The sequence below is a fragment of the Danio rerio genome, chromosome 24, assembly GCF_049306965.1.
Source record: "Danio rerio strain Tuebingen ecotype United States chromosome 24, GRCz12tu, whole genome shotgun sequence".
NCBI classification, from domain to species: domain Eukaryota; kingdom Metazoa; phylum Chordata; class Actinopteri; order Cypriniformes; family Danionidae; genus Danio; species Danio rerio.
Window position 1 is genome coordinate 3,052,493 of NC_133199.1, and position 26,286 is coordinate 3,078,778.

Genomic DNA, 26,286 nt, shown 5'->3' on the forward strand with positions numbered 1-26,286 from the left:
TGACAGTTCAAAGTATTTTTTATTTTTCGTGAAGAACAACAAGTTTGGAAAGACAAAATATACATTTTTGCCTGATCTATTCAGAACAGACATTCTGAACACTAGCCGTAATTCACTATGCTATTTGTTGTAAAACATTTTGACTTTATTAGTCATCGGAGATGTTCTCCAGAATTGCACATGACTGAATTAGCTCTTTTAAGAGTTCAGAAATTAAGTGCAGTATGGACGCGTCTTCTCTTATGTTCTTGTTCTCCCCTCGGGTGTCCTGTGTCCTCCTGGACGAGCTCTCGGAGGAGAGCGTACAGCTGCTGTCTGATGTCCTGCCGATGCTCGCTGTCCTCCATTTCTGCACACTCCTGCACCGCGCGCTGCAACTCTACCTGTAGGGGGAGCCCTGCTTTAGCGCCCAGCAGTGTGGGAGAAAACCACGGCCTGAAGATCTTCTCACAGATCACCTGCAGAGAGACAGGAAGAGTGCAGATGATGAGTGTGGACGAGTGAAGCGGACATGAACACAATCCTGAGCTGCTTGTCTTTCCTGTCTTCATGCTTTAATTCCAACAACGCCGTACATCGAACAAAAAAAATATTTCAAAGCACTCTACCAGGACCTTTAACAGAATAAAACAGCGTAGCAATCCACTGATGCCACAGTCCTTAATACCAGCAATAATCAGACATCATTTTGATCATTTGATTACGACTTCACTAATGACAGTTCTAACCAATGGCATATTAGTTCAGTCGTAACCACTTAGTTTGTTCCTCCAACAATGCATCGTACTAAGGTAGTGAGTTACAGCAGCGAGTTACATCGTTGTTTGGGAAATGCACCCTGCTCTCATTTCATCATTTCATCAGCCATATTCGCATTGCGTGCCATTTGAAAGGGAAAAGCAATGGTCTCCTTGACCTGACGCTACAAAGCCCTCATTGTTCTGAATGGCAGGCCATACAATGGGAAGGCAGAGGTCAGCGAGGGTTGCGTTAAGTGATCGGGAACGGAGAGACGGGGTCTGTCTCTGCCACCTGTGGACTGGAGCTGGACTTGGTTTCATGCGTCCAGCTCGTCTGTTAGCTAGCTCTCCTTAAGGGGACTTGGCACTGACAGCAGGTGTTGACTGCCAATGAAACCGCAATGAACTGAGGAAAGACGTTGCGTGACTGGAAATCAAACATGCATTTACTTGTAATGGCGGAGACATTGATGGAAATACAGCTATGCTTTGAAATTCCACTCGGTGTATAGACCTCTATATGTAGGGTTTTCAATCGCTAACAAAAATACATTTTTAACTTTGTAGTTTGTGCTTGAGCCTTTTCAGAATTACAGCACATTGACACTATATCATTTCGTACAGTATGTTTAGCTGTAATTTTTTTATTTGCTATTTTTAATCGCTTAATTTTGCATGATCACTATCCGTATTGAGGCTCTTGCAAATCTATAAGTGAATACAGAAATGTTTACAGTTTTTTATGTAAGTTGTTTGTAAATGCACTAAGATGATCTGTTAATTAACAGTTTTACGCTTATTTACGGTTCTGTCTCTCCGTTGCTCTGTAGACGTTTGATGTTGAAATTTCAACTCTACATTTTAATGAAGTGACTTTTATTGACATTTTAGTTGTTTGAAATGAAATGGTGTACAATTATTATTATTATAGAAATAAGTGTGTAAAATAACAGAAAATGTGCTGCAGTTTATTACAAGGTTTTTGTAGTTTAATGTACAACACAAACCCAGAGCACTTTAAACTATTAAAAATTTTATTTAAAGTAATGTTTTTCACTTTTAAAAGTTCTTGGAAGAAAGATCAAGTTACTATAATGGAATTCAAAAGCACGGATAAATGGGGAAAAATGAAAAAATACAAACATAAATCACAAAAATATGGAAAACTGCTAATTTGCAGGGTTTATTTTTACCGTGAAGTGCAGGTCAGAAACCACGCCGTTTGAAAGTTCTTACATTTTTAACACAGTTTAAAATTGTTTAGAAACAAAATAAAGACAATTTAATTAAATTCAGCTTTATTTGTATAGCGCTTTTACAGTGTAGATTGTGTCAAAGCAGCTTCACATAAATGGCCATAGTAATTGGAACAGGGTAGTTCAGTTTTTAGTGTTTAAGTTCAGTTTAGCTCAGTTCAGTGTGGTTTAAAATCATTACTGAGAGTCCAAACACTGAAGAGCAAATTCATGGGTAGCTCTACCGATCCCAAACCATGCAAGCTAAAGGCGACAGTGGAGAAGGAAAAAAAAACTTCAACGAGGCGAGTGAAGAAAAACAAAAACAAAAAATTATATGTATATTGTATCTATATACACTTTTCTAGAATATGCATTTACTACAATTTTCTTGATTAGGTGATTCTTTGTTTTTATGTGTTTGTTTGTTTGTTTGGTTGTTTGTTTGTTTGTTTGTTTGTTTGTTTATTTGTTTTTTCAACTTAACTGCACTACTGATCAGTGGAAATTTAAAGTATGTGCATTTTTTTCTCATTACAGCTCATTTCTATATGTGGAAATTATTGAATTTGACAGGACAAGTTTTCACTCCTTAATCTTAGTATTAGTTTGTTTTTAGTTGTATCTGTTATAGTCAGTTCATCTAGTTTATTTCCCACTTAATATGGGATTTTATGCAAACAAGTTCTCAAAGGTGCAGTTTTAAAAATCAGAATTGATTTTTTTTTTTACATGGATTTATTGAATAAATGTGATGTGCATATGTACTGTAGCCAGCCTCAAAAGTGTAGCGTTTGTATCCAAACTGATGAGGATCTGTTACTCATAGTCAGATGTGCTTCCTCTGTTCTGTATACCCTGTTAACCATCATTGTGTTTTGGAGCAGTAATGATGGCGTTATCTGATTCCCTTCAGCGTTATCATCAACTATTAACATTCCGCACATTTTCCCTGGCAATGTTTACCGCTGAAGAATGATCGTCTCCTCCGGCTATTTTACCGGTATTCCTTTGTGACAGGTTTCCACAACACAGTCATTTTCTTTTCACTTTTTAAAGCAAGTCAGCACCCTGCCACATAGATGACGGCTAACCGCACACTTTTAGATTGTTGAACACTAAAATATATGTACTAGAATTGACTGAAATTATAAAAGCATTGCAGCGCACAATAGGGTTAAATCAACGAACGCCTCTCCCACCTGAAGGTTACTGTTTCTGCGTTTCGACCCACATCTGTTTTTCGTTTTGTCGCACTTCGAAATGCAGTCGAAGAAGTTGCAGTCGCTGTCGTTGGTGCAGTTCTGCTCAAGTATCTCTCTCATTTTGGGCTCGAAAAAAGCCATGTCCACATCTATCGCCACCACCTGATCGAAAACAAAACAGTTTAATACAAACAACAATAATTAAATAGAGTTTATGTTTAGACACTACTTAAAAAAGTGAGCAACCTAAATTAACCTTAGTGTATGTGTGTTTATTTGAGAGTGTATGGATGTTTCCCAGTACTGGGTTGCAGCTGGAAGCTGCATCTGCTGCGTAAACCATATGCTGGATAAGTTGGCAATTCATTCCGCTGTGGCGACCCCTGATTAATAAAGGGACTAAGCCAAAGGAAAATAAATGAATGAATAATTAATTTGACATAATTTTTTATTGAATTAATTTTTTAACTTAACAAATAATTAAATGTACTTTAAGCCATGTCATGACATAGCCTTTATAACTTTAAGCTTTATACTTTAAGCCATAAAATGGTTAATAAAACAAAAAAAGTAAAAAGTTTTAAATAAGTAAAAAAGTTTAAAGTTTTAATGGTTTGAAACAATATATTGTATAATGAATAATATATAGAGAAATAAGTCTGTAAAGTAGCAGAAAATGTACTGACAGTTTATTACCAGGTTAATTACCATTGTAATTTACAACACCAAACCAGAAAATATACCACTTTAAACAATTAAAATGTCAATAAAGGTCACTTTTACAAACTTTTCTAAGTCAAAACTTGTTAAAGGAAAGATCAAGACCCCACAATGCAATTAAAAAAACATGAATAAATAATAATAATAATTTAAAAAATAAATAAATAATACAAATAATTTGTAAAAAATATGGGAAATGTATCATTTACTTGGTTTTTGTAGCATAATACATGACCAACCCAGACAAAATACAATGTCTACTACTAGAATGTCAATTAGAAAAATCACTTTTTTCAACTTTTTAACACTAAGATTGCATTATCTAATTTGAAAGTGAAAATAAACACCCATCAAATCATGATCTACAGGCAACTGCTAATTAATAGATACTTTTTTACAGCACTATTTATTTATTTAAATCAAGAAAAACGTATTGCTGACAACTGGGTGCTTAGTGATTTGAAGGATAGTTGCTGAGTAAACACTTTAAATGACTAATAAATATTTGCTAGCTAAATTATGATCATTTCAAATGTCACAACATTTTATTTCCCGCTTTGTAAACTAGTGTTAAACATTTAGTGGGCGTCTTCTGTACATCATGCTAAAAATGGTTTTGCTCAGAAAAAAATTAAACGGGACAAAAACAGTCAAGCCACAAATAATTCATACCCCTGGCAAATTCTGACCTAAAGTTACTTTTATTCAACCAGCATGTTTATTATTTTTGGGGACCAAAAATTACACTGGCTTCTCCTAAAATATAATGAGACAATATACAAGAGGCATCATTATAGAAAGACAATATTTCTCAGCTTTTATTTACATTTGAACAAATACATGAAGTCAGAATTTGCCAGGGCGGTGATTCATTTAAGGCTTGACTGTACGATGTATTAGAATGAAATTGTTTGCAATATTTGTAAATAAATGTTGCATACATGACATATTGTTTATACTCAACGTAAATGTGAAATTCAAATATGATTTTGTATGTCAAATATGTTACTAATATACAATTCTATTTATCAGATTTCTGTATGGAGTTTAGAAGAGAAATGTGGATTGTCTATTGATTTAAACTACTAGAGATCTTAACAAAACATCATTTTACCGAGCAAACCAAGCAGGTTAAGATAAAACAGAGAGAATTTCTGCAAGCAAATATTTATTATAACAACAAAAAGACCCAGCATTTGGGATCTGACATGAAGATGATCACCTTGGAAAGGTTTATTTTGTCTTATTGACAAATAAACAAGTTAACAAAGAAATCAGATGGACATTTTGTGAGCTATAGACAGGGCCAGACCGGATATGTGGACATTTTTTGATATTTCTGCTGACAATTTTGTAAAAAGTGATTTTGGGAGTATCAAAATTGAATATATGAAATTTTTTTTTTTGCATTTTTTACTTTTATTTAATGTTTATAATGCAAATCCAATTAGATCCACTAATGTGGTAAACGAAGCAAGTCTCTCATATAACATATCTAGTGACAGACAGAAAAAATACTTTACAAATTGTATTGTAAATAAATCATATGAACATTTCAATATCAGTCAATAATATTAATGGAATTTATAAAAAGTGAATAAATATGAATTTACACACATTTACATTTAAGTGAATAAATGATGGACATGCAGAATGAATGAAAACCTGCAGATTTCTGCATGCACAGATTCCATGTGGGCCTTAAGAGAATTTTTTTTTTAATTTGTTTGTAAACTACTGATGGCATTTCTTTTAAATTTAAAATAGTATTTTTTGTAATTTAGTGCTTCCTTCTTTCTTTCCTTTTTCTTTAATTAATTTATTATTATTTATTTTATTTTATTTATTTTTATTATTATTATTTATTATTATTATTATCATCATCATTACTATTATTATTATTATTTCTTTAAGCTTGCAAATAAACCTGCATTACACCATTATAGTTGAGAAAACCCTTATAATTTTTTTAACATTAGAAGACTCACCGTCAGATCCTTCCGGATGGCAAAGTTCTCTGGTTTGATATCACAGAGATGCAAACGGTGTGAAAAATCATTCTCAAAATGCTCCACCATCTCCAAAAAGCTCAAAGCCACTCGAGGCACCATTTCTTTCACAGAGAACGTGCTCGGCGAAGGACTCAATGTTAGCTCGTCCAAAGAGAAGATATGCTGATCCCACGCATGTCCCGCCGCCAAATACTCCACAGCATAGAAGTGTCCGCAGGAGCCCAAAATCTTGGCAACATGGTTTGTTAAATCCTGCAGGACCCTGAGGAAGGTGTACTCCTCCTGCTGAAGCAGAGCCCATAGCGAGGCCAGCTCCGCCCGCGAGTACATCCGCTCGCTCTCCTTCAGCCGCTGACCCCACAAACGTGGTAAAGTCAAATTATTTCCCGTCTCCAGACCCAGAGAGTTTTTGATCTCCAGAGTGGCATAAAAAACCACATCCAGAGGCGAGAGTTCATCCTCACCACCACCGGCTCCTCCGTCTGGGTAGTCCAGCAGAGAAAGAGCTTCGTAGGAGGAGAAGTTCTCAAGCTTTGACTTCAGGACCACTGGTAGGCCACGCCAGCTGGCCGCCATCACTTTCTTGCCATTCTCATAATAGAGGCAGCGTTTGTACTCCACTTGACCCGACACGCAGAGGTCATCGCAGAGATCGCCAGTCAGAACTCCTTGATGATACTCGTCGCACTGAAAATACAGACACACAATCAGCTTACGATCTGGATTTCCACACACAGTTGAAGTCATAATTATTCACCCTCGTGTGAATTCTTTTTCAAATATTTCCCCTTTTCACACTTTTCACAGTATTTGCTATAATTGTTTTTTTTTCTGGAGAAAGTCTTATTTGTTTTATTTTGGCTAGAATAAAAGCAGTTTAACATTTTTAATTAAAAAAAAAAACTATTTTAAGGTCAATCGCACTGGGGTGCGTTTCCGAAAAACCATTGTTAGCAACGAAGGTCACAAGTTCTGTCGTTACGAACATAGTTCCTTGATTTGGCATTTCCCAAATCCATCACTCCAACGAACATTCGCAAACTATGTCACAAAATTGTATGCGTACAACTAAACCTCTGCAGCTGTAATTAGAAATCTAGTTCCTGGCTGTGTTTTATTCCCAATTATCCCCCCTATGCCCTTTTCATTTTGAACATTCTAACATTTACACTTGGAATGATAAAAATTAAAGCAATAAAGTTAACTCTCTTAGGTGTAATTTACTTCTATCTATTTTTACAGTTCAGTTTTAGCGATCTTCATGTGTAGAATTGCGCTTTCTTCCCAGTGCACTTTTTTGAGTGTTTACTTGAGTGCTCAGTCATTTTGAACACAGCCGTGGCTCATGACGAAACCCGTAGGTGACCTGTTATTTAAAATCAGAATTTGTTACGTTTCTAAAGCTTGTGAAAAAAACAAATAATAAAAAACATAGCATACGTTAATGCTTTTATTTTATAACAGGCTAATTATTAAGTATCTGTATTGTATATGACATGGGCCTGTGGGTTAGAACATTTCTGCAGTGGTTTGAATTTGTTAAATTGAAAAGTAGACTTTAAAAAAACTCAAAAATAAATAAACAATATCCTGCTTAATAATCATCATCATCATTATTAATATTATCCATATTATTATTAAAGTAAGATTTCTTTTCATTTCCTAATAAATATTAAGAATAAAATTTCATTTCTCAATAATTAGCCTCATAATTTTTTTATTTATGTGATTTATATATGATATTAAAATATGTGTTAGCTTTTGTAAGTGATTTTATATTTTAGAATAGAATATGTAATGTTCTCAATAATATTTGTAAAGGAAACACAGACCCTATGTGTGTCACTTACACATATTTCAATTAATATGGAAAGCGAGTGCATGTTTTTACCAGAACATTGGATTTTATTTTAAACGCTTGTGTGTGTGTGTGTGTGTGTGTGTGTGTGTGTGTGTGTGTGTGTGTGTGTGTGTGTGTGTGTAAAACAATATAATTTGCACAAATAAATTATGGGGTTCCTCTCTAAAGAGGCCCGTTTAGAGCATCATTATGGGCGTTTTGCATTATAACTAACGTGGTTTAAACGATGGATCTGCGACAAAGAAACTACAGGTTTTGGAAAACACTTGTCACTGCATCGTTCTTTTCACCAAACGATGCATTGTACTATGATAGTTCAGCCAGGAGTTAGGTCGTTGTTTTGGAAACACACCCTTAGTCGATTAGTACAGAAAAAACACTGTTATACATTGACTCAGTACTAATTACTGTAACTGTAACCTAATTAATCTTTCCGTTAAACAGAAACTGGTAACAAAAATATACAAGGTGGCTAATAATTCTGACCCCCTCTGTATTCCCTAATGCACACATTTCTAGCATGTAAGTCATGTTATGCATCCTTTCAAACTAATTTCAATGGCATTCAATCTCTTTTTGATCAATGAATCTTAATTCTCATCTTATATTTATTGAATATGTGGCTTTGTTGAGATACTACCAATTCCACCTGTCAGTATATTTAACCAGCATGCATGGATTTCTTACATTTAATCTTGTGAAACAGAGCTGTTAAAACAGATCTGCTTTTGCTCCTGCATTTTTCCTCTCTGAACCTCTCATGAAAAATGAGCTAATTACTGGTTGTTTCTGCAGTCGGCACATATATATGTCAGTTCAGGGGCTTCAGTTGATTTGTGTTTCACTGAGATTACACTGCAAATCCTCCTCTGTCCCCTACCAGAGTAAACAGCTGTTATCCACGTTCAGTCCTGCTATTATATGTGGTGGCTTTAGCATTTTAGTAATATATTTTCTTATCATTATTATCAAAACAGTGGTCGGCTTGTGTCCTAAAATATGTCCCGTGTTCAACCTTTTACTGGTACACTATAAAATGTAAGTTCATGCATTTGTGTAATTAAACTTGCTCGATTAAAATGGCAATGATAACACAAGATTATTACAATGTCTGAGAACAATGTGAGGAGTACAGCTGTGCATGAGTTACTAAACAAGCCAGTAACTGATGTTTTGACTTTTCATTGATTATAGACCATGAGGCTGAATAACTAGAAAAGTGACATAATTTACTAGAAATGTTGAGAAGTTTGATTTGATGATGTAGTGTTGGATTAAAAGTGGTGAAGGCTCATTGGAGATATTTGCTCAGGGCTACATTTTTGAGAATCAAGAAATACGTACCCTGGACTATGTGTGCTTATTTTTAATAATATTCTTAATATTTTCAATCTCAAATATGTTTTCTCACACATGCCATTTCTCATAAATCCAATCGAGGCCCCTGTATACATTTCTGCTAATTTTAATGTCAAATGACAGTCGGCTTGTCGTCATGTATAATAGAATGTTTTCAAAAGCAAACTAGAAGAAAAAATCCATCACAACCACTTGCTTCTTCTGTTGTTTTATCTTGTTTCTTGAACTGTTCTTTGCTAAACTTGAACCCTCTGCTTTGCTCCATGTTTCAAGTCTGACAGCATTTGTGGTGAACTACCACACCAGAAAAGTCAACCATATGCATTTAAACAGTCAGCATGTAGCGGGAAGCATGAACTTTACACAAAAAATGCAGCTGTACGTTCACCGCTCTTCACCAAGTGCAAACACAGATACAGGGACACTGGAGCGATTTAAAGCTGTGAAGATCAGTCGAATCATCAGCAAATTGCTCATCTGTGTTTGCAATCTGTAAACATCAGCGAAGAGCGTTGACCTGATGACCTTCACTGCTAATTACAGTCATTTCTGTGTGACTCTGGCGATACTTACTGGTTTCTTCCCACTGCAGCTCAATTTCATATTTTTTTTTATAATTATTTTTTGGGGGTTTTCACCTTTATTGATAGGACAGTGGAGATATAGAGACAGGAAAGTGTGGGGAGCAGAGATGGGAGAAGGATCAGCAAAGGACCTCGAGACGGGAATCGAACTCGGGTCGCTGCGAGCACCTCGGTGCTATGTGTCGACGCACTAACCACTAGGCTATTGGCGCTGACCTCAATTTTATATTTAAAGAGGCAGCCACGTGAAATCAGTCTATAGTGAACAAAAACACTATATCCACTTCCGTTTCATGCTGAATCAAGTAAATAACTTAAATTTTTGTCAATAAAATGGGCCACATATTTAACTGCATTTAAACTGCATCTGTACTTGTATTAAATCCATATTATGCATACTTCTTGAAGCAGCTTTGTGATTTCAAATGTAATCTATCACAGGCCATGCTTAAAAAACCTAACTGCAACACAATTTACCAGCAACCCTGTGAGAGGCGGATCTGTGGTGATTTAAGTGTGTGTTTCCTCTGCATCAGTGAACACATTGAGCAATAATAACAACAGCAAGTACCAGTAATTACCTGAATTACTCCCAGTTGGTGGTTTTACCATGACAACACACTCTATTAAAGCACTGGGAATCTCCAAGGTTTGTTATCAGCTCGACTGGGACTAAACATAGAAAGAGCTTCATCCCCACAGACCCTCTCACGGGCCTCTCAGGGGTGTTTATGTGGGCCAGAGATGCATGTTGTGCTCTGTGGTCACTCTGAGGGTTTTGGTCTAGCCTGCTCTTTTTTTCTGTCCTGAAAGTGGCAGCCAGATTCCCCACATGTGTTTTAACTCCCAGGCTTTGCTACAGATGGAACAACAGCTCCCGTTTGCATGTAAACTATCCCACAGACATGAGTGTCTAAATTCCTAAATCCCACGTATGTTTGTGTGTTCAGTGTAGAAAGTAGACTCACTGTGTTTACAGATTTGATGAATGAATCTGTGTAGGAACACTCGGCGGTGAAAGTCGGCTTGGAGAAAGTGAATTGTATGGTGTAAATCATGGTTGTGTTTGTAATCTGGTGGTTGATTTGACAGAAACGCATGCATTTTTTTTTCAGTACAGCCTAGATTAAGTGTACACTCTGGATTTGACTGTGGGTTTATTTTAGCACATTATCTTGGGAACATTTAATGTGAACTTTTTAAAATTAACTACACTCTAATTTGTGGATGTGTGTAAACGCAACATTCTGTGGTGCATTTAGTTATTGCTCAGCAGGCACACAATGTCATAAAACATTAATATTAGATTTAGGTTGTGATGTCAGGTGACCAAAATTCAATGTCTGGTCAGCTTCTAAGGACAATGAAATATTGATGTCCAATAATGACGTCAAATGACGTTGATATTTGATTGATTTTAGGTTGTGTTGGAAACTGACCAAAATCCAACGTCGAGCCAACATCTTAAACCAACGTCATATTGACGTCAAATACTGACATTTATTCATCAGGTATGGCAACTAAAATCCAACATCTGATAGACATCATAGAGGTAACTTCCACACAACGTCAAGCTGTACTGTAACAACATTAAACGTTGATATTTGGTTGATTTTAGGTTGGACGTTGGACATTGACGTCATTCGTCTCTGGGTCAATGTGTGTAAAGATTTTGAACATCTTCTCAGACTCTTTTAATACTTCCAAACCGTTTGCTTCAATTATAAATCTCCCATGTCTTGAGGTAGTTCATTATGATGTGATTTACCTCTTTACTTCTAGGTGTGATTTGATTGGTCAGGAATCACAGGACAGAATTTTCTAATACCAATAGGCAAGAAAAAAAGTAGTGACTGCAGGTTGAAGATATACTCAAGGGAAAGTAAAAGTACATTTTAAAACTACTTAATAAATTACAATTTCTGAGGAAAAAATACTCAATTACAGTAACTTGAGTATTTGTAATAAGTTACTTTACATCACTGACAGTAAATTTTAGTTTATTGAGCTAATAGTGTTAGTTAATGGTTTGCCAATAGCTACAACTGTGCCTTAAAATAAAGTGACAATTTTTTAAGTTTCTTCATATTGACTGACCAATTAATTACATTCAACACTTTAAAATAATTGTCCATAAGTGACCATTTATTTCAATTGGTCAAGGCTTAACTTGGTTAATTAGGCAAATCATTGTATAATGATGTTTTCTTTAGTAGGCAATCAGAAAACAAATATTGCTTAAGGAGGCTAATAACATTGATTTTAAAAGCAAATACTTTGAAAGTTTCCTTGCTCTGTTAAACATCATTTGGCAAATATTAAGAAAGAAAAAATTCACAGGAAGGCAAATAGTTTTGACTTTAACTGTATATATTCCATTTATATTTAGGCTTCAAACGCCACCCAGACTGACAGGCAGCTACAAAGTCGCTGCTAGTGTGAATGAGGCTTTAGTGCTCCAGACAAACCTCTGTCTGCAGCGTTTAACACGCGTACAGGAACTGTTTGTACTTCAGGCATGACTGATGCTTCAATCTGTGTGAATTCTGGACAAGAGCTGTGCCGTTACTAAGCAAATGCACTTATATCTCTTGCCAGGTGAAAAAAAAAAACATAAAACACTGATTCACTGAAGGATGGACCACCATATTGAGCTCTCTCTGTGAGCAGAATGTTATGCATAATGCTTTTTTACTCATGCCAGCAAGCAAACACAACTCAACAGCGTTCAGTGAGGATATAAAAATAAGAGGCAAATTGTATTTTCTTTATGCTCATGAGCATGTAATGATTAAACATTAGACCCTGGAGAATAGCAGTCTATTTCTGTTGCCCACAGGCTGAATTGCCATCTGGCCGGAGCGCTGGTCAGTCTCGGCATGCCAAGAATGTCTGCATAGATTTCATCTTCTTCACCTTACAAGAAAATCACCACAAACCGTAATGAAACATGAGAACGGGGGTCTTATTGTGCTCTAATATACAAAGTTTGCAACATGTATGCCAATATACATTCATAACGGAGCCCGAAAAGAGCCAGTCAAATTTTGAATTGTATCTATAGCATTACAGACTCATTTACGATGTTTGCTTCCGTTGCATTTTTGGGTCATTAGACTCATTAAGAGTATTCAATTCACCTAGATTTTGAGTCTCATTCATTAATTTTCTTTTTCTTATAGAGGTAAAACAATTGGTCATTATACACTCAATCACAATGTTTGATCAAATTTAGCTTTGAGCCATTATAGACTCATTCAGAATTTTTGATTCAATTGTGTGACTCATTTAGAGTATTTGATTCACCTGGATTTTGAGTCAACATTCACTCTTTTAGAGATTCAATTTAACTGCATTTTTGATCATTATATACAAATCTGATTCAATTTTGTTTTGAGTCATAAATTTATTCAGAATGTTTGATTCAATTGTGTTTTGAATCATTTTAGACTCATTTATAGTATGTGATTTAAAAATATTTTGGATTTTTAGATCCTTAGACTTCTTTAGGACATTTGATTTACCTGAATTTTAAGTCAACAGATTATTTTAGAGATTCCATTTTAGAGGTTTTGGTCATTATTGACTCTTAAAATATTTGATTCAATTGTGTTTTAAATGTTTGTTTGACTCATTTTCTTTTCGGCTTAGTCCCTTAATCAGGGGTCGCCACAAAGGAATGAACCGCCAACTTATCCAATATATTTTTTATGCAGCGGATGCTCTTCCAGCTACAACCCATCACTGGGATCAGAATGTTTGCTTCAAATTAGTTTTGAGTCATTATAGACTCATTTATGATGTGTCAATCAATTTTGTTTTGAATCGTTGTAGGCTCATATAGAATATTTGATTCAAATATGTTTTGCATCTTGGGGTCATGAGACTCATACTTGATTCACCTGGATTTTAAGTCAGCATAAACTCTTTTAGAGGTTCAGAGTAATATGAGTTTTTGGTTATTATAGGCTAATTTTAAATGTTTGATTCAGATTTGTTTTTAATCATTATAGACTCATTCAGAATGTTTGATTCAATTGGGTTTTGAATCATTGTATACTCATTAAAAATGATTCAAAAATAAATTATCATAATTCATTTAGAATGTCAGATTCAGTAGCATTGTCTGCTCTTGTAAACTCGTTTAGAACATTTAGTTTTTCAAGTGTTTTGAGTCATCTAGAATATTTAATTCATCTGCATTTTGGGTCATTAGACTCAGGAGTTGCTAAGCACTTATTTAGAATGTTTGTTTTAATAGTTTTGAAACATTATAGACTTTAAGAATAATTAATTTAATAATATTTTGAATTATAAATGCATTTAACCATTGAATAAATCATATTTTGCATTATTATAGACTAATTTGTTATGTCAGATTCAATTGCTTTCACAATTGATTTAGAACATTCAGTTGTAATGCATTTCGAGTCATTTAGAACATATAATTCAACTCCGTTTTGACTCATGATAGACTCGTTCAGAATGTTCAACATTTTGAGTCATCATAGACTCATTTAGAAGATTCCGTGGATCTGCAGGTTGACTCATGTGTCCCTTGATTACTGTATTGTCCTTTTAAAATACAGAATGATTAATGTTAATAGAATTTTGAGTCATTATTAACTCATTAAAAATGAGTTTCTAGCCAATAGATTCATACAAAACGTTTTATTTGAATGCATTTTAAATAATTTTAGACTCAATTAAATTGTATTTTGTCATTATAGACTCATTTAGAATGTTTGATTCAACATTAGTTTGAATCATTATAAACTCATTTAGGATGTTTGATTCAACAAGATTTTTCCATTTTATAGACTCATTTAGAGCGCTAGATGTTTTAGCCATTTAAAACTCTTTTATCAGAACCAATTTTTATATTTAATGTAAAAGTGTTTAGTCAGTTGTTGGATCTGCATATTAATTTCCTTCAATAAATTTTCAGCCTTTGTGAGTATTTTTTTTTAAACATAAAGCATACCAGTAGTAACAATACTACTTGATATGATTAAATAAGTAACAATATGTAATAAAACAAAACTATGTTGTGCTGAGATCCAAACAATCGATCTGTGTTTGGACAACCTGAAGGAATCAAGTTAACTCATTACGTTTTACAGATTTAGGTGAATTGAACATAAAGTGATTGTGTTGTTTCAGCTTATTTTAAATAAGTAGACATACAGCAAACGTCATTTTTGATTATGAAAGGAAATTCATATTTTCAAGCTTAGTCAGCTTCCGCTGTCGCCACTGCCTCGCATGGTTCAGGATTGGTAGAGCTACGCATCGATGAATTGGCTCTTCAGTGTTTGAACTCTCAGTAATGATTAAATCACACTGAACTGAGCTAAACTGAACTGAACTGAACTTAAACACTAAAACCTGAACCACACTGTTCCAGTTACTATGACCATTTATGTGAAGCTGCTTTGACACAATCTACATTGTAAAAGCGCTATACAAATAAAGCTGAATTGAATTGAATTTTAGGCAACCCAGTCTCATTCTCAAAATGCACCTCTAATTACATTTCTAGAGACCGTCGAATACATCCTAGGAGCTGTAAGTTTTTTTGGCAGTTTTTGTTTTCGCGAATCCACCAAAGGGGCGCTGTGTATGCTTTTTCAGATCTCAGATTTCTCTCGCAAGTGCTGTTCTCTCGCGAGTGCTATTCTCCCGTAAATCCACCACTGTCGATTGACTGTTTGACTGTCAGAATGACTGACTGACACACACTTCCCCTTTCCTAAACCCCATCAACAGCACAGGTTGACCTGCCTACCCACTTCTCTAAACCCTACAGACAAATTTAAAAAGCAGTGCAGAAAAAGAAAAGCCCTCGTGTGATTTTTATCACATTTTACCACATTCTCACAGTTATTTATTTGTTTATTTAATTTTTCGGCTTCTGTTTTTGTCTTACCCGCTTTTTGAAACCCTTCTTCATTGGACTCAAAACTCGTTGTCAAGGTCAACCCCAAGTCCACTGACAAACATGGCAAGCTAACTGGACAAACTGGTAACAGCTATTTATATGGAGGTAAGCGGTCAGCTGGTAAGCATGAAAAGTAACGTTGTCATACCGCCCCAAAGCATTCATTTCAAAAGTGAAATGCAGCCATACGTACCTCTGGCTATATAATTCACAATCTCCTGAAATAGGGCTACGTTTTCAGAATGAGCCTATGTTGCTTTTAGGCCATTGCATATAGTGTAAATATATTAATATTCATCTGAAGTGGTTTTAATTAACGAGTACTTCATCAGTTTCAATGATTTGACACAATCTACATTATGTATAGACATCCATAACCAAACACGCAACTGTATCTTTTAAAAATATTAAAATGATAAAATGATTACAAGGTTTTAAACCTTCTACAAAACAGTGGTCTTTGCATGAAAGTTGATCAAATCGGTGAGACATGCAGACGACCATCTGTGCTTAACCTTCCCATTAGATCATAAGAAAAGAATGAAAGTGAATAGGAGCCTGCAGCAGGGAAACACTACAGAACAGGTACATTTCACAAGCTCAAGCCAACAAGTCTCTTCTACATAGGCTGGCTGCACAGGTGACAGATGGTGCCGCTGATTAAAAAGGTCTTGTGTGGTTCAAAGAATAATTGCCCAAAGGTTCTCAACCGCATGCTGCCAGAAACTATAAACAGTTTATTGTGTAAATGTGAACCACTCTGAGTTGTTTATTGCAGTGTAGAACCCTTTAGAAATGCTAACCGTTTGGCAGATTATCAGAATTTTTTTACTATTCATCAGCTGGGAAAAGGCTTCAGTGTTTTAGAGGTCGTGTTATCATAACTAAAACCTCCATCAATTATTTCATTTTCTTTAAAGGGATCTAAGATCTGAAATCCAATCTGAGTTAAAGGAGACCTATTATGCCTGATTTGAGAAATGTAAAATAAGTCTCTGATATCCCCAGAGTGTGTATGTGTAGTTTCAGCTCAAAATAACAACAAATGTATATTTTTTAAAACTCTTTGAAACTGCCTCTTATAGGCTTTGATCCTAACTGTGCCGTTTAGGTAACTGTCGCCTTAAATTTAAATGAGATTGTGCTCTTTTCAAAAGAGGGTGAAGCTATAAATACCTGTGTGTCAGCATAGTGGTAGATTCAAACCAAGACTGATGTTGTCTCTGTGAAAAACTAACAACGTCAAAAGAAGTGGCTTGGAAGAAGGTATATGGAGACTCCAGTGTTCATGTGTGTATCTTAAAAATACACATTTATAATCCTCTCAATTGCTGACATTATTTTCAGCAGGTCAACACTCAAAAGGCAGACCGCTGCTTCTCACTCAGGGCTGTCTATGATAATGAGGAAGAGATTGTCAATAATTGACGGGGCTTTCCACCTTTGATGACACAAGAAAAGGAGAATTTGTCAATTAACGTGTTTCTCCAGACTGTTTTCATCAAGTGTGATTATTTAAAAAAATAATAATACATTTTTATTATTATGAGCTTTTTATATTCACACACTGTTGCTTCAAAACTGTGTTTAAAAAACCTACAAAAGTGATTTTGCATAACAGGTCCCCTTTAAATTTCCAATCATCACACTTGTAAATAAACTGGTATTTGTGCGTTACGTAAGTGTATCCTGATGTGTGGTCATAAGAGTGAGTGAAAAATCTTCGACAACTTATGGAAAGATTTGATTCAAAAGCTTTTCCAAACAAACATCTACTATGACTCATGAGAACAATCCTACACTTTTGAACTTTTGTAAAACAATTCAGAGGAAAATTAGTCACAGAGCGCTAGATAAACAAATCAGGAGTCAAAGGAGTGTATTATCCTCATTTTGAAGTCACTTTGATTCAAAGCATTGCTAAATTGTTAATTGTACACAAAAATATTGGCATCCTGTAGCTGTCAAATTACTGAAATCATTCAGTGTAGTGTTATGGAATTGTAATGCGCTCAAAACTTGCCGGAACTACTTCTGCTGTCCGTTTATCCAGCCTGATGAGGAAATTTAACTACTTTACATTTTGTCAGTTTAGCAGCTATTTCATATGAATTCAATTTGTACGAGGTCAGTCATCAAACCCCATGCCTAAACTCAACCCTCATTGGGAGATGAGAAAATTGCACCTTATTGTACAACTGAGATCATACAGATTCATAAGAATTAGCCTCTAAATCAAAAAGATTCAAACTACTGCGAGATAGCGTTGGTTCATCTGAAAATAATGGCCAATCAGCCAGTCAGAATCAAGCATTTGATAGCACCGCAGTTTAAATGCTTGCAATGTGATCCTTTGAATATTTTATTATGTTATCAAATAATTTGTGCTATTATTTTATAAAGAAAGCTTATTTTACATTGAATATTAGTTTGTGCCTTCAATAATTCATGGTAAAGGTGATAGACCCTCTTGAAAAAGAGTCTAGAGGTTCTCAAGTGGTTTTACTTGTAAAAGTAAAAGTTTTAAATAAAAAAAATTAATTAAATGTTTTATTATCATTATTTTATGTTTAGAATGAATGAGCAATATATTCATACATGCAGCTGTATTGCACTCACAGTTTTTTTTTTACATTTTTACTGACCCTCTTTTGTCTTTGCATATACTGAGAGGTTATTAATAAATTACTCACCGTAAAAAAATATCTGTTAATTTACAGTTAACATGCGGGATGCTCGTAACACTAGACAGTATACAGTGCTGCCTTGTCATTAAAAGGTAATTTGGCTGTGATTGTTAGTCAATTGCGTGCAAATAAGATGCTTTGAAACCTAGGTGTTTGTTTTAGAACTCTCGTTTGCCCAGTTAGCACGGTTCGTTTAACATATGTCAATCCCGCAATGGCGTTCGGATTCACACCAAATCACTCGTTCTACGATCGCCTGAATGAGGAAGTCTCAGCTCAATTGCGACAAACTCTGGAGCAGATTGATTGTAGTGAGAAAGCAAATTGATCCAACAATCTAATGAACCAGGCTATATTACATCCTCTCAGAAATAAAGGTACGCGAGTTGTCGTTGGTGTGGTACCTTTTTAAAAGATACACATTTGTACTTGAAGGGTCCATATTGGTACCTCAAAATTATATGTTAGTAACTAAAAATTTTAAGAGGACCACTTTTGTTTTGTTTTTTGCATATTAATATGTACCCTTCAGGTATTATTATGGACCTTTTAGGTACAAATTTGTACTTTTCGAAAAGGTACCACCCCAGTGACAGATCATGTATCTTTATTTCTGAAAGTGCAGTGTGATATGGTTGTGTAATTTGCATTTGTACAGCTATATGAAGAGAGAATTATGAGTAGGATGGGATGTCATCTCTACCGGTAAATGTGCATTTCATGTCCAATACGAAACAAGAAATTTTGCCAGGGCAGGGCAAGTAGACAAAATCCTTAGCGTTGAACCCTGTCAATTATTAATATTGTGCATTATGGGCGTTTGATCTCTGCTTTGTCAAGGTCCCATAGTGCAATTTAAAAGCATAAATAAATGGAGGAAAATAAAAGAATATAAACATTAATTACAAAATATGGAAAACTTCTAATTTACAAATATTTTTACTGTTAAATTTCATAATACATATTTAAAATGAAAATAATCAATTATAAAACAGATGCTGCAAAATTATTTCCTGTCTAAAACTTTAAAACCGCGAGCTGCTGAATCTGAACCAAACTCTTTCTCACTAAAACATCCCTGGGAATTTCAAATTGACTCCAACCCAACAATTACAGCAGCCGGTCTGTTATTTTCACTTGATCCTCTCTGCCAAAAATCATTGCCAATATGACTGATACCTCACAGTTATATCTCCACCCAGTCATCATCTGCACAATACTGGCACACCGCAGCATTCCTCAGTCTCGCAGCTGTTGAATTCACTGTAATATTTACGCTAGCTAGCCCAAATATTAAGAATTAGAGAACTCATGTCATGATCTCAGATATTACAGGAGCAAAAAATGTCACTCGCTCAGTAGATTTTCACATTCATTCAGAATGATTCAGAGATTTATCGATGCTTAAGACAGCTGTTATTAAGTGTCATTTGCTCAGTTATGTCATTTCATATGCAAAGATGACACTGTTTGTTATGACATAAACAAATACATCACATCTAGTCTTTATCTGTCAAGACAATTTGACATTACCAAGACAACAAAACTTGTCTTAAATCTGTCATTAACACGATTGTCATTAATACATTTATTATTCATTTTAAAGGATTAAAAATATGCTCTTGTTATAAATATATGCCTGACAGAACTTTTAGTAGATAGACTAGAGTTACATTAAATGACATTTTAATAGGCATCTTCTGCAAACCATTTTAACAATTTGCACATTGCAGCAGTTAATTTTTATTCAGAATTTTTTTGTTTCATTTGTATTCATTTTGTACATTCTAATGTATAAAAAATAAGCTAGAAAAGCTCTACCGCAGTTTGTACAGTCCATATTCGAAAGGTTTTGGTTTGCTTTTATAACATGCAGCATAATTGCCATTACATTTTTATTCCTGAAAACAGGGTGTTTTATTTTAATTTAACATTACCAAGACAACAAAAGTTGTCATAAACATGAATGTCATAATAATTGTGTCATAAATATTTTTCTTATCACGTTTTCAGTAGAACAAACTGTATTTCTCATTAAAAGTGTCATTACTCTGTCAAATCATTTTTAACAGCGTCATTAATATTTAATAACATTTTAATGACAAATTCAGCTTTTACCACTGTTGTTGAGGTAAAAAAAATATATATATTAATGATGTTGTTATAAAATTCATGACATATTTATAAATGCCAATAAGGTCTACACCACAGGTGTCAAATCCAGTTCCAGGAGGGCCACAGCTCTGCACAGTTTAGTTCCAACATTGCTGCACCACACTTACTGCAGCTATAGTTTTCAAAGGAGCCTGAAGCAGTCAATTACTTTCATCAGGCGAGTTTAAATTAGGGTTGAAACTAAACTGTGCAAAGCTGTGGCCCTCCAGGAACTAGAATTGACACCTTTTCAGTATCGATATCAGAATGAGTGCATCTGCAATAGTCACATGACACACAATGTTGAGTCTCTATTATACTGTAGTTGACCAGGAGCCATAGAACACATCTAATTTGTGAACCTATAATAGGGGGAAAGTTTGTCATTTGCATGTGTTTTAAGGCCTTTGATTGAGCATTTCAAGAGAGTTTGAGTACAATTTTTTTATTTTTTTATTTATAATTTTCGTCTTGTTTCTAGTCCAAATATGTTCATCTCAAAGCAAAAGTCAGATTATTGTAATTAGCCCATTTCCAGATAATTAAGCTTGTTTTAAGGAAACACTTGACTTTAACTTATTTCGCAAAAAAAACATTATTTTTATTTGATCTACAATAATTTTTAGATATATGGACATGAAACGAGACAATATTTTTTTTGCACTGTGATTATTTAGTTTAGATAAATATCGCAATATTTATTGCAGAAAGATACAATATCGTAATATTATATTATTTTCCGATATCGTGCAGCCTTTATGGCAATCATGTTTATGACAGATTTTTGAAGTTTTACTGTTTTGGTAATGTCAAATTGTCATGTCAAAGACAAAAACAGGTTGTGATGTATTTGTTTATATCAAGTTGTCATAATAAACAGTGTCATCTTTGCATTTAAAATGTCATAACTGAGCAAGTGACACTTGTTATGAGCATGCAATAAATCTCATTCATATTCATTATCTTTTATCATGATTATAAAGGTTTCATGACATCTTATGAACATCCTTTCATGTAAAGTGTTACCAATATATCTTAAGATGTATCATTATTTTGCTCACATTTTGATATTTTAGTTATATAAATGTTATTCGGAGCATTGTAGAAATAGTTGAATAATATTATAATAATATATGTATAAATATTCACTTTTTCAGGGAAATGCATTGCTGTAAATCTGCTCATGCCAACACTCTTGGCTTCAGTAATGACAGTTTGCGTGCAAAAACTTGTCAACTAATTGTTGCTAGTAATCATTTCCCAATCCCTATTTCAAGGCCACCAGGATTTTGCGGTTCCCAATGTGGCAACAAACAAAATGTTCTTTCAGCGCTCACTTGACATCACGTAATCCAGTGGCTCAAAAGAGCTTTAGGTTTCCCCCGAGGAACAAAGCTTAAGCCTTTAATGGAGGCCCGTTTCTGCTGGTACCCACGATTCAACGCTTGACTGATTAATCCTATGAAATGCTTTGTGTATCACTCGGTGGAAAATTCACCAAAATCCCCAGAGGTACTGCATATCATGACAACTGATCCACTGACAGACAGCTGTACTTATCTTTACTAACATTCTACCATCTAACACTGTCTATTTAATTCTCTACTGAAAAACACTAACAGTAAGACCTCATATGTACAGACATGGACAAAACTGTTGGTATGGCCTTTAATTTAGTCCAGGCCAGATTCATTAGTTTAGTCATTACTTTTTATTGCTTCTGTTGAACCACAGTCTGAAAGCAATATCAGATTCTCGTTAGTTTATTTTCAGACATTTTTTAACTTTTTTTAGTTATTTTAGTGACCACTGCAGTTTTTTTTCTTCAATGGAAGTGTACAATCAATTTTGTTCATGTCTGTACTGTATATACGCCCTGCTTTGACTTTTTAACCCTAACACTCTCCTATTTAATGTCCTTATTGTCTATTTATTTATTTATTGTTCCTTTTATATGCTATTGTTCTAAATATATGCCTGTTGTATTTTTTAGCAGATAGACTAATGACAGTTTAATGGGCGTCTTCTGTAAACCATCCTAACAATGGTCGTATTATAGCATTTTTAAAGTGTTTAGTTTTTATAAATTGTATAAATGCTAGCCTATTGTTAAAAAATATGCTTGAAAAGCTCTTTTTGCCTTTGACAAACTTACACCAAACAACAGATTGTACCGTCTATATTCAAGAGGATGTGGGTTTGTATAACATGCTCTTTAATTATAATATATTTTATTCCTACAAAATATGATGTATTTTAGTTTCTCTGAAGGTTTACTGTATTTATTATTTTAAGATTTAAAGTCATACTTCACCCACAAATGAAGTAGGTATGGAGTAGGTATTAAAATCCTCCATCACTTAATCACTCGTCACTTATTTATACCTTTATACCTTTCTTCTGTTATATTCTTCAAAATTTCTTCTTTAGTCTTCAACAGAATAAAGAAACTCATCAAGGTTTGTAATCACTTGAGGGAGAGGAAATAGTGAGTATATTTTCAATATTTCAATATTTAAGAAGTGATAAACTACCTTAATAAAACAATAATTTACAACTAGCTTTATCTAATATATAGATGCTATGCAAATTGTTTATGCATATTGAATTCATACACATTTGATTGCATATACACTGTAAAAATGTGCTGGGTTCCACACAATTCCTTCATGTGGTCCCAACAAAAATCGATAAAGTTAACTTAACTGTTTTTATAAATTTAGCAAAAAATGAGCAAAAAACAATTAAGTTGTGCAGCTCGTTTGAAATAAGTAGTTTAAACTAGCAGCAAAAATACTTGTTAAATGTATAAAAGACAGCACTTCATGCATGTATGTTTAACAAGCCTACACTGACTACAAGTCTACACTTAGTTTCTTAATTGGCACTTTTGTCAAGTTAGCCAACGCTGACAGCTACAGTAGTACAAAGCACATTATAAAGAAAATCTGCTATAGTTTTTTTTTGTTGAATTGAATTGAACATTTCTAGTCATCTCAACTTAAATCAGTCAAACTGACAAAAATATTAATATATTAAACTTAGGAAAAAATTGTTCAAACCTGATAAACAATAAAAGCATTTGTTGTCATGATTTTTGTTGTGTAATATTTATACAGTTGACTGTATAATGCAGTAAAATAAAGAAGGAGAAAGTTGTGCTCACCACCCTCTGCAGGATCTCTTTGCTCTTGTCATCAGTGCAGAAGTCAGAGAACATGTTCCTGTGGACGAACACCAGGCCATTGAGGAAGATCCAGGAGACCAGCCAGAGCAGGACCACCAGCAGCGCGCTCCTCCGGCACACCTTCACCCCCAGACACCTGCGGGCCGAGCCCAGGGCCCCGCGCAGGGGCCGCCACATCTGTCGGACCCCCTTCCCCAGGAGCCCACTGGTTTCCTCTCAGGGATGAGGGAGTGTGTGGCATCTGTGGAGCCGTGGAGGATCTGCTTCAGTGCTGCCGCTCCTCCTCTGAATGTTAAACCTGCAGATCCTTCTCTCTCTCTCTCTGCTTCCTCTCCAGCTTCCTGCGTTTGTGTTGTGAATGAGCAGACTTTCTCTCTGCGTTCTCATTCAGCACGCTTGAATCCAGTGTGTTTTCACTCTGCCTCTGGCTCTCAGTTCCCCCCCCCCCCCTCTCTCTCTCTATTCAACACTCCACCTTTTTTCCGTCTGTCTCCCGCCCCCTTTCTTGAGTGCTTTCCTCCTTTGGGTCGCCTTCGTCTCTGTTTCCAAGGCAGCCTGGCCTTTCCTCAGACCTCAGCGTGCCAGATCCCTCTCTCTGGTGCCAGACCCTCAGATTACTCCACATTCTGAATCCTGTTTTCATTTCAAGCTTCTTTTTTTTAACACTGATAACAATAATAATACAAAATGGTTTTCTACAAAGGAAGGATTTCAGGGAATGAATACGAGAGAAGGATTTCTGCTTTTGATTCATTATTTATTTATTGAACATTTTAGATGTGGAACTATGTACAACAAAGCCCATGATCCACCATGATTATATGATTTATGACAGAAAGGTAGATTACAATAAAAAAAGATAAATTCAGGGATTATGTATGTCGCAGAATAACAAGAATTATATCATTGTTGTATAAGACTGAAGGCTTTATTCTGTGAAATCATCTGCTTTGTATGTATTTGATCACATTTATTACTTGCTACAAAGCATAAAAATTAGAAATACAAAACATTGTTTTAAGCCATAATAGTTTATTTAATCTTTAATGGGCTGTATGCACAACAAGTGTTTTTTTCAGCCAATAATAAACTTTCAGTGAAAGGTTTGTGACTATTTTCAATTTCATAAGTCTCCTTTTACTGCATCGATGTTGTAATGTAATTAAAATATAATCAGTTTAATAGATTTAAGCATCTATTTGGTCGTTAAAGAGTAAAAAGAGACAAAAGACCGTTTAAGTGCAGGCGCCATCATTAGCAGCAGGCTAGCGCAGAAATTCCATTGAAAATACTTGGGAAAAATTAATTTCCATATTTTAAAGACATGATGTGGAGAATATTATTTAATGCGGGGCTTCTTTGTTCTTTGTTCTTTGTTTGTTCTTGTTTGGTCTGATACCTGGTTTATATCGCATCTCAGCCAGGTAGTGAAGATCACTGTTTTTAAAGGAAATCAGATCTTAAACGCAGTGATTTCATATGGGGTGACATTTAACCAGAAGCTCTGCGGCTGGCTGACAGAATATAAAAGTCTGTGTGCATATATCCCATTAAATGCAAAGCTGACAGACATGAAAACAGCTGATGGAGTATACACTAACCTCTTCCAATTTGTAACAGGTTTATTAACAATTTTGAAGTAAAAAAAAAAAACTAATCACTTTTTACAGTGTAGATACAATAAAAGGATTCAGACAGGTCTAATACAGTCCCACGAACGTCTGACCACAATTGTTTTGTTTTCCTGCTGGCGCTATTCATTATTGCTCTGGTATATTCCAAATAAATAATGTCCAGTAAGTAGTTTCCAAATAATGTAATGTAATTTGTGCATATATATAGCGCATTTATTGTATATGCCCATATACCCAAAGCGCTTCACAATCATGAGGGAGGGTCTCTCCACAGCACCATCAGTCTGCAGCATCCATTTGGATGATGCTCCAGCAGCCACAGGACAACAGCGCAAGTGCCCTCACTACACCTGCTATTGGTGGAGTGGAGAGACAGTGATAGAGCCACTTAGGTGGATGAAGATGATTGGGAGGCCATGATGGTTTAGAGCCGATGAAGGGACTTGGGCCAGGACACCCCAGGGTTACACCCCTGCTCTTTACGAGAAGTGCCATTGGATTTTTAATGACCACAGAGAGTCAAGACCTCAGTTTAACGTCTCACCTGAAACACGGTGCTCACTGACAGTATAGTGTCCCCTTTAATACTGGAGCATTAGGACGCAGATCACAGGTTGAGCACCACCTGCTGGCCTCACTAACACCACTTCCCACAGCAATCTAGTTTTCCCATGTGGTCTCACGTCCAGATACTGACCAGGCTCAGCCCTGCTTAGCTTCAGTGAGTAACCACTCTTGGGCTGCAGAGGGATATGGCTGTTCAATAAGTTCAACTGGAGTAGATGGATTCAGGCATAGCTTCAAAATTAGTTTGAATTTTTTTTTTGTAGCAGACAGAACAACAGGCAGAATCCTTCTTTGGTTGATAGACAATGAGAGTGATGAATCGTTTAGGAGTATTAGAAGTATTTCTGAGTCTATATAAATCCACATTTATATAGCATACATGCTTGTCCCTCACACTGAT

The 26,286-nt window shown here is 35.1% G+C and overlaps 2 protein-coding genes across 10 annotated transcripts in view; one reads left to right on the forward strand and one right to left on the reverse strand.

Moving 5' to 3' along the window:
- On the reverse strand, positions 1-24,076 carry dipk1c (divergent protein kinase domain 1C). The gene is given in 4 exon segments (NM_212751.2): positions 1-458; positions 3,178-3,342; positions 5,889-6,599; positions 23,665-24,076. Coding segments are annotated over 4 exon segments (1,326 nt in total). The 5' UTR covers positions 23,863-24,076; the 3' UTR covers positions 1-206.
- si:ch211-152c8.2 overlaps positions 1-26,286 on the forward strand; it is a 105,484-nt gene that overhangs the window by 50,248 nt on the left and 28,950 nt on the right. The window contains exon 15 of one of the 9 annotated variants that reach the window (XM_073941379.1): positions 22,929-25,312. The exons of 6 other annotated variants lie outside the window; for them this stretch is intronic. The gene's annotated coding sequence lies outside the window, so the exon portion shown is untranslated. Of the gene's footprint in view, positions 1-11,137; positions 12,030-12,555; positions 14,668-22,928; positions 25,313-26,286 lie in introns of those variants that run through there. 2 more of the 9 variants (XM_073941378.1, XM_073941380.1) reach the window with 2 other exon arrangements.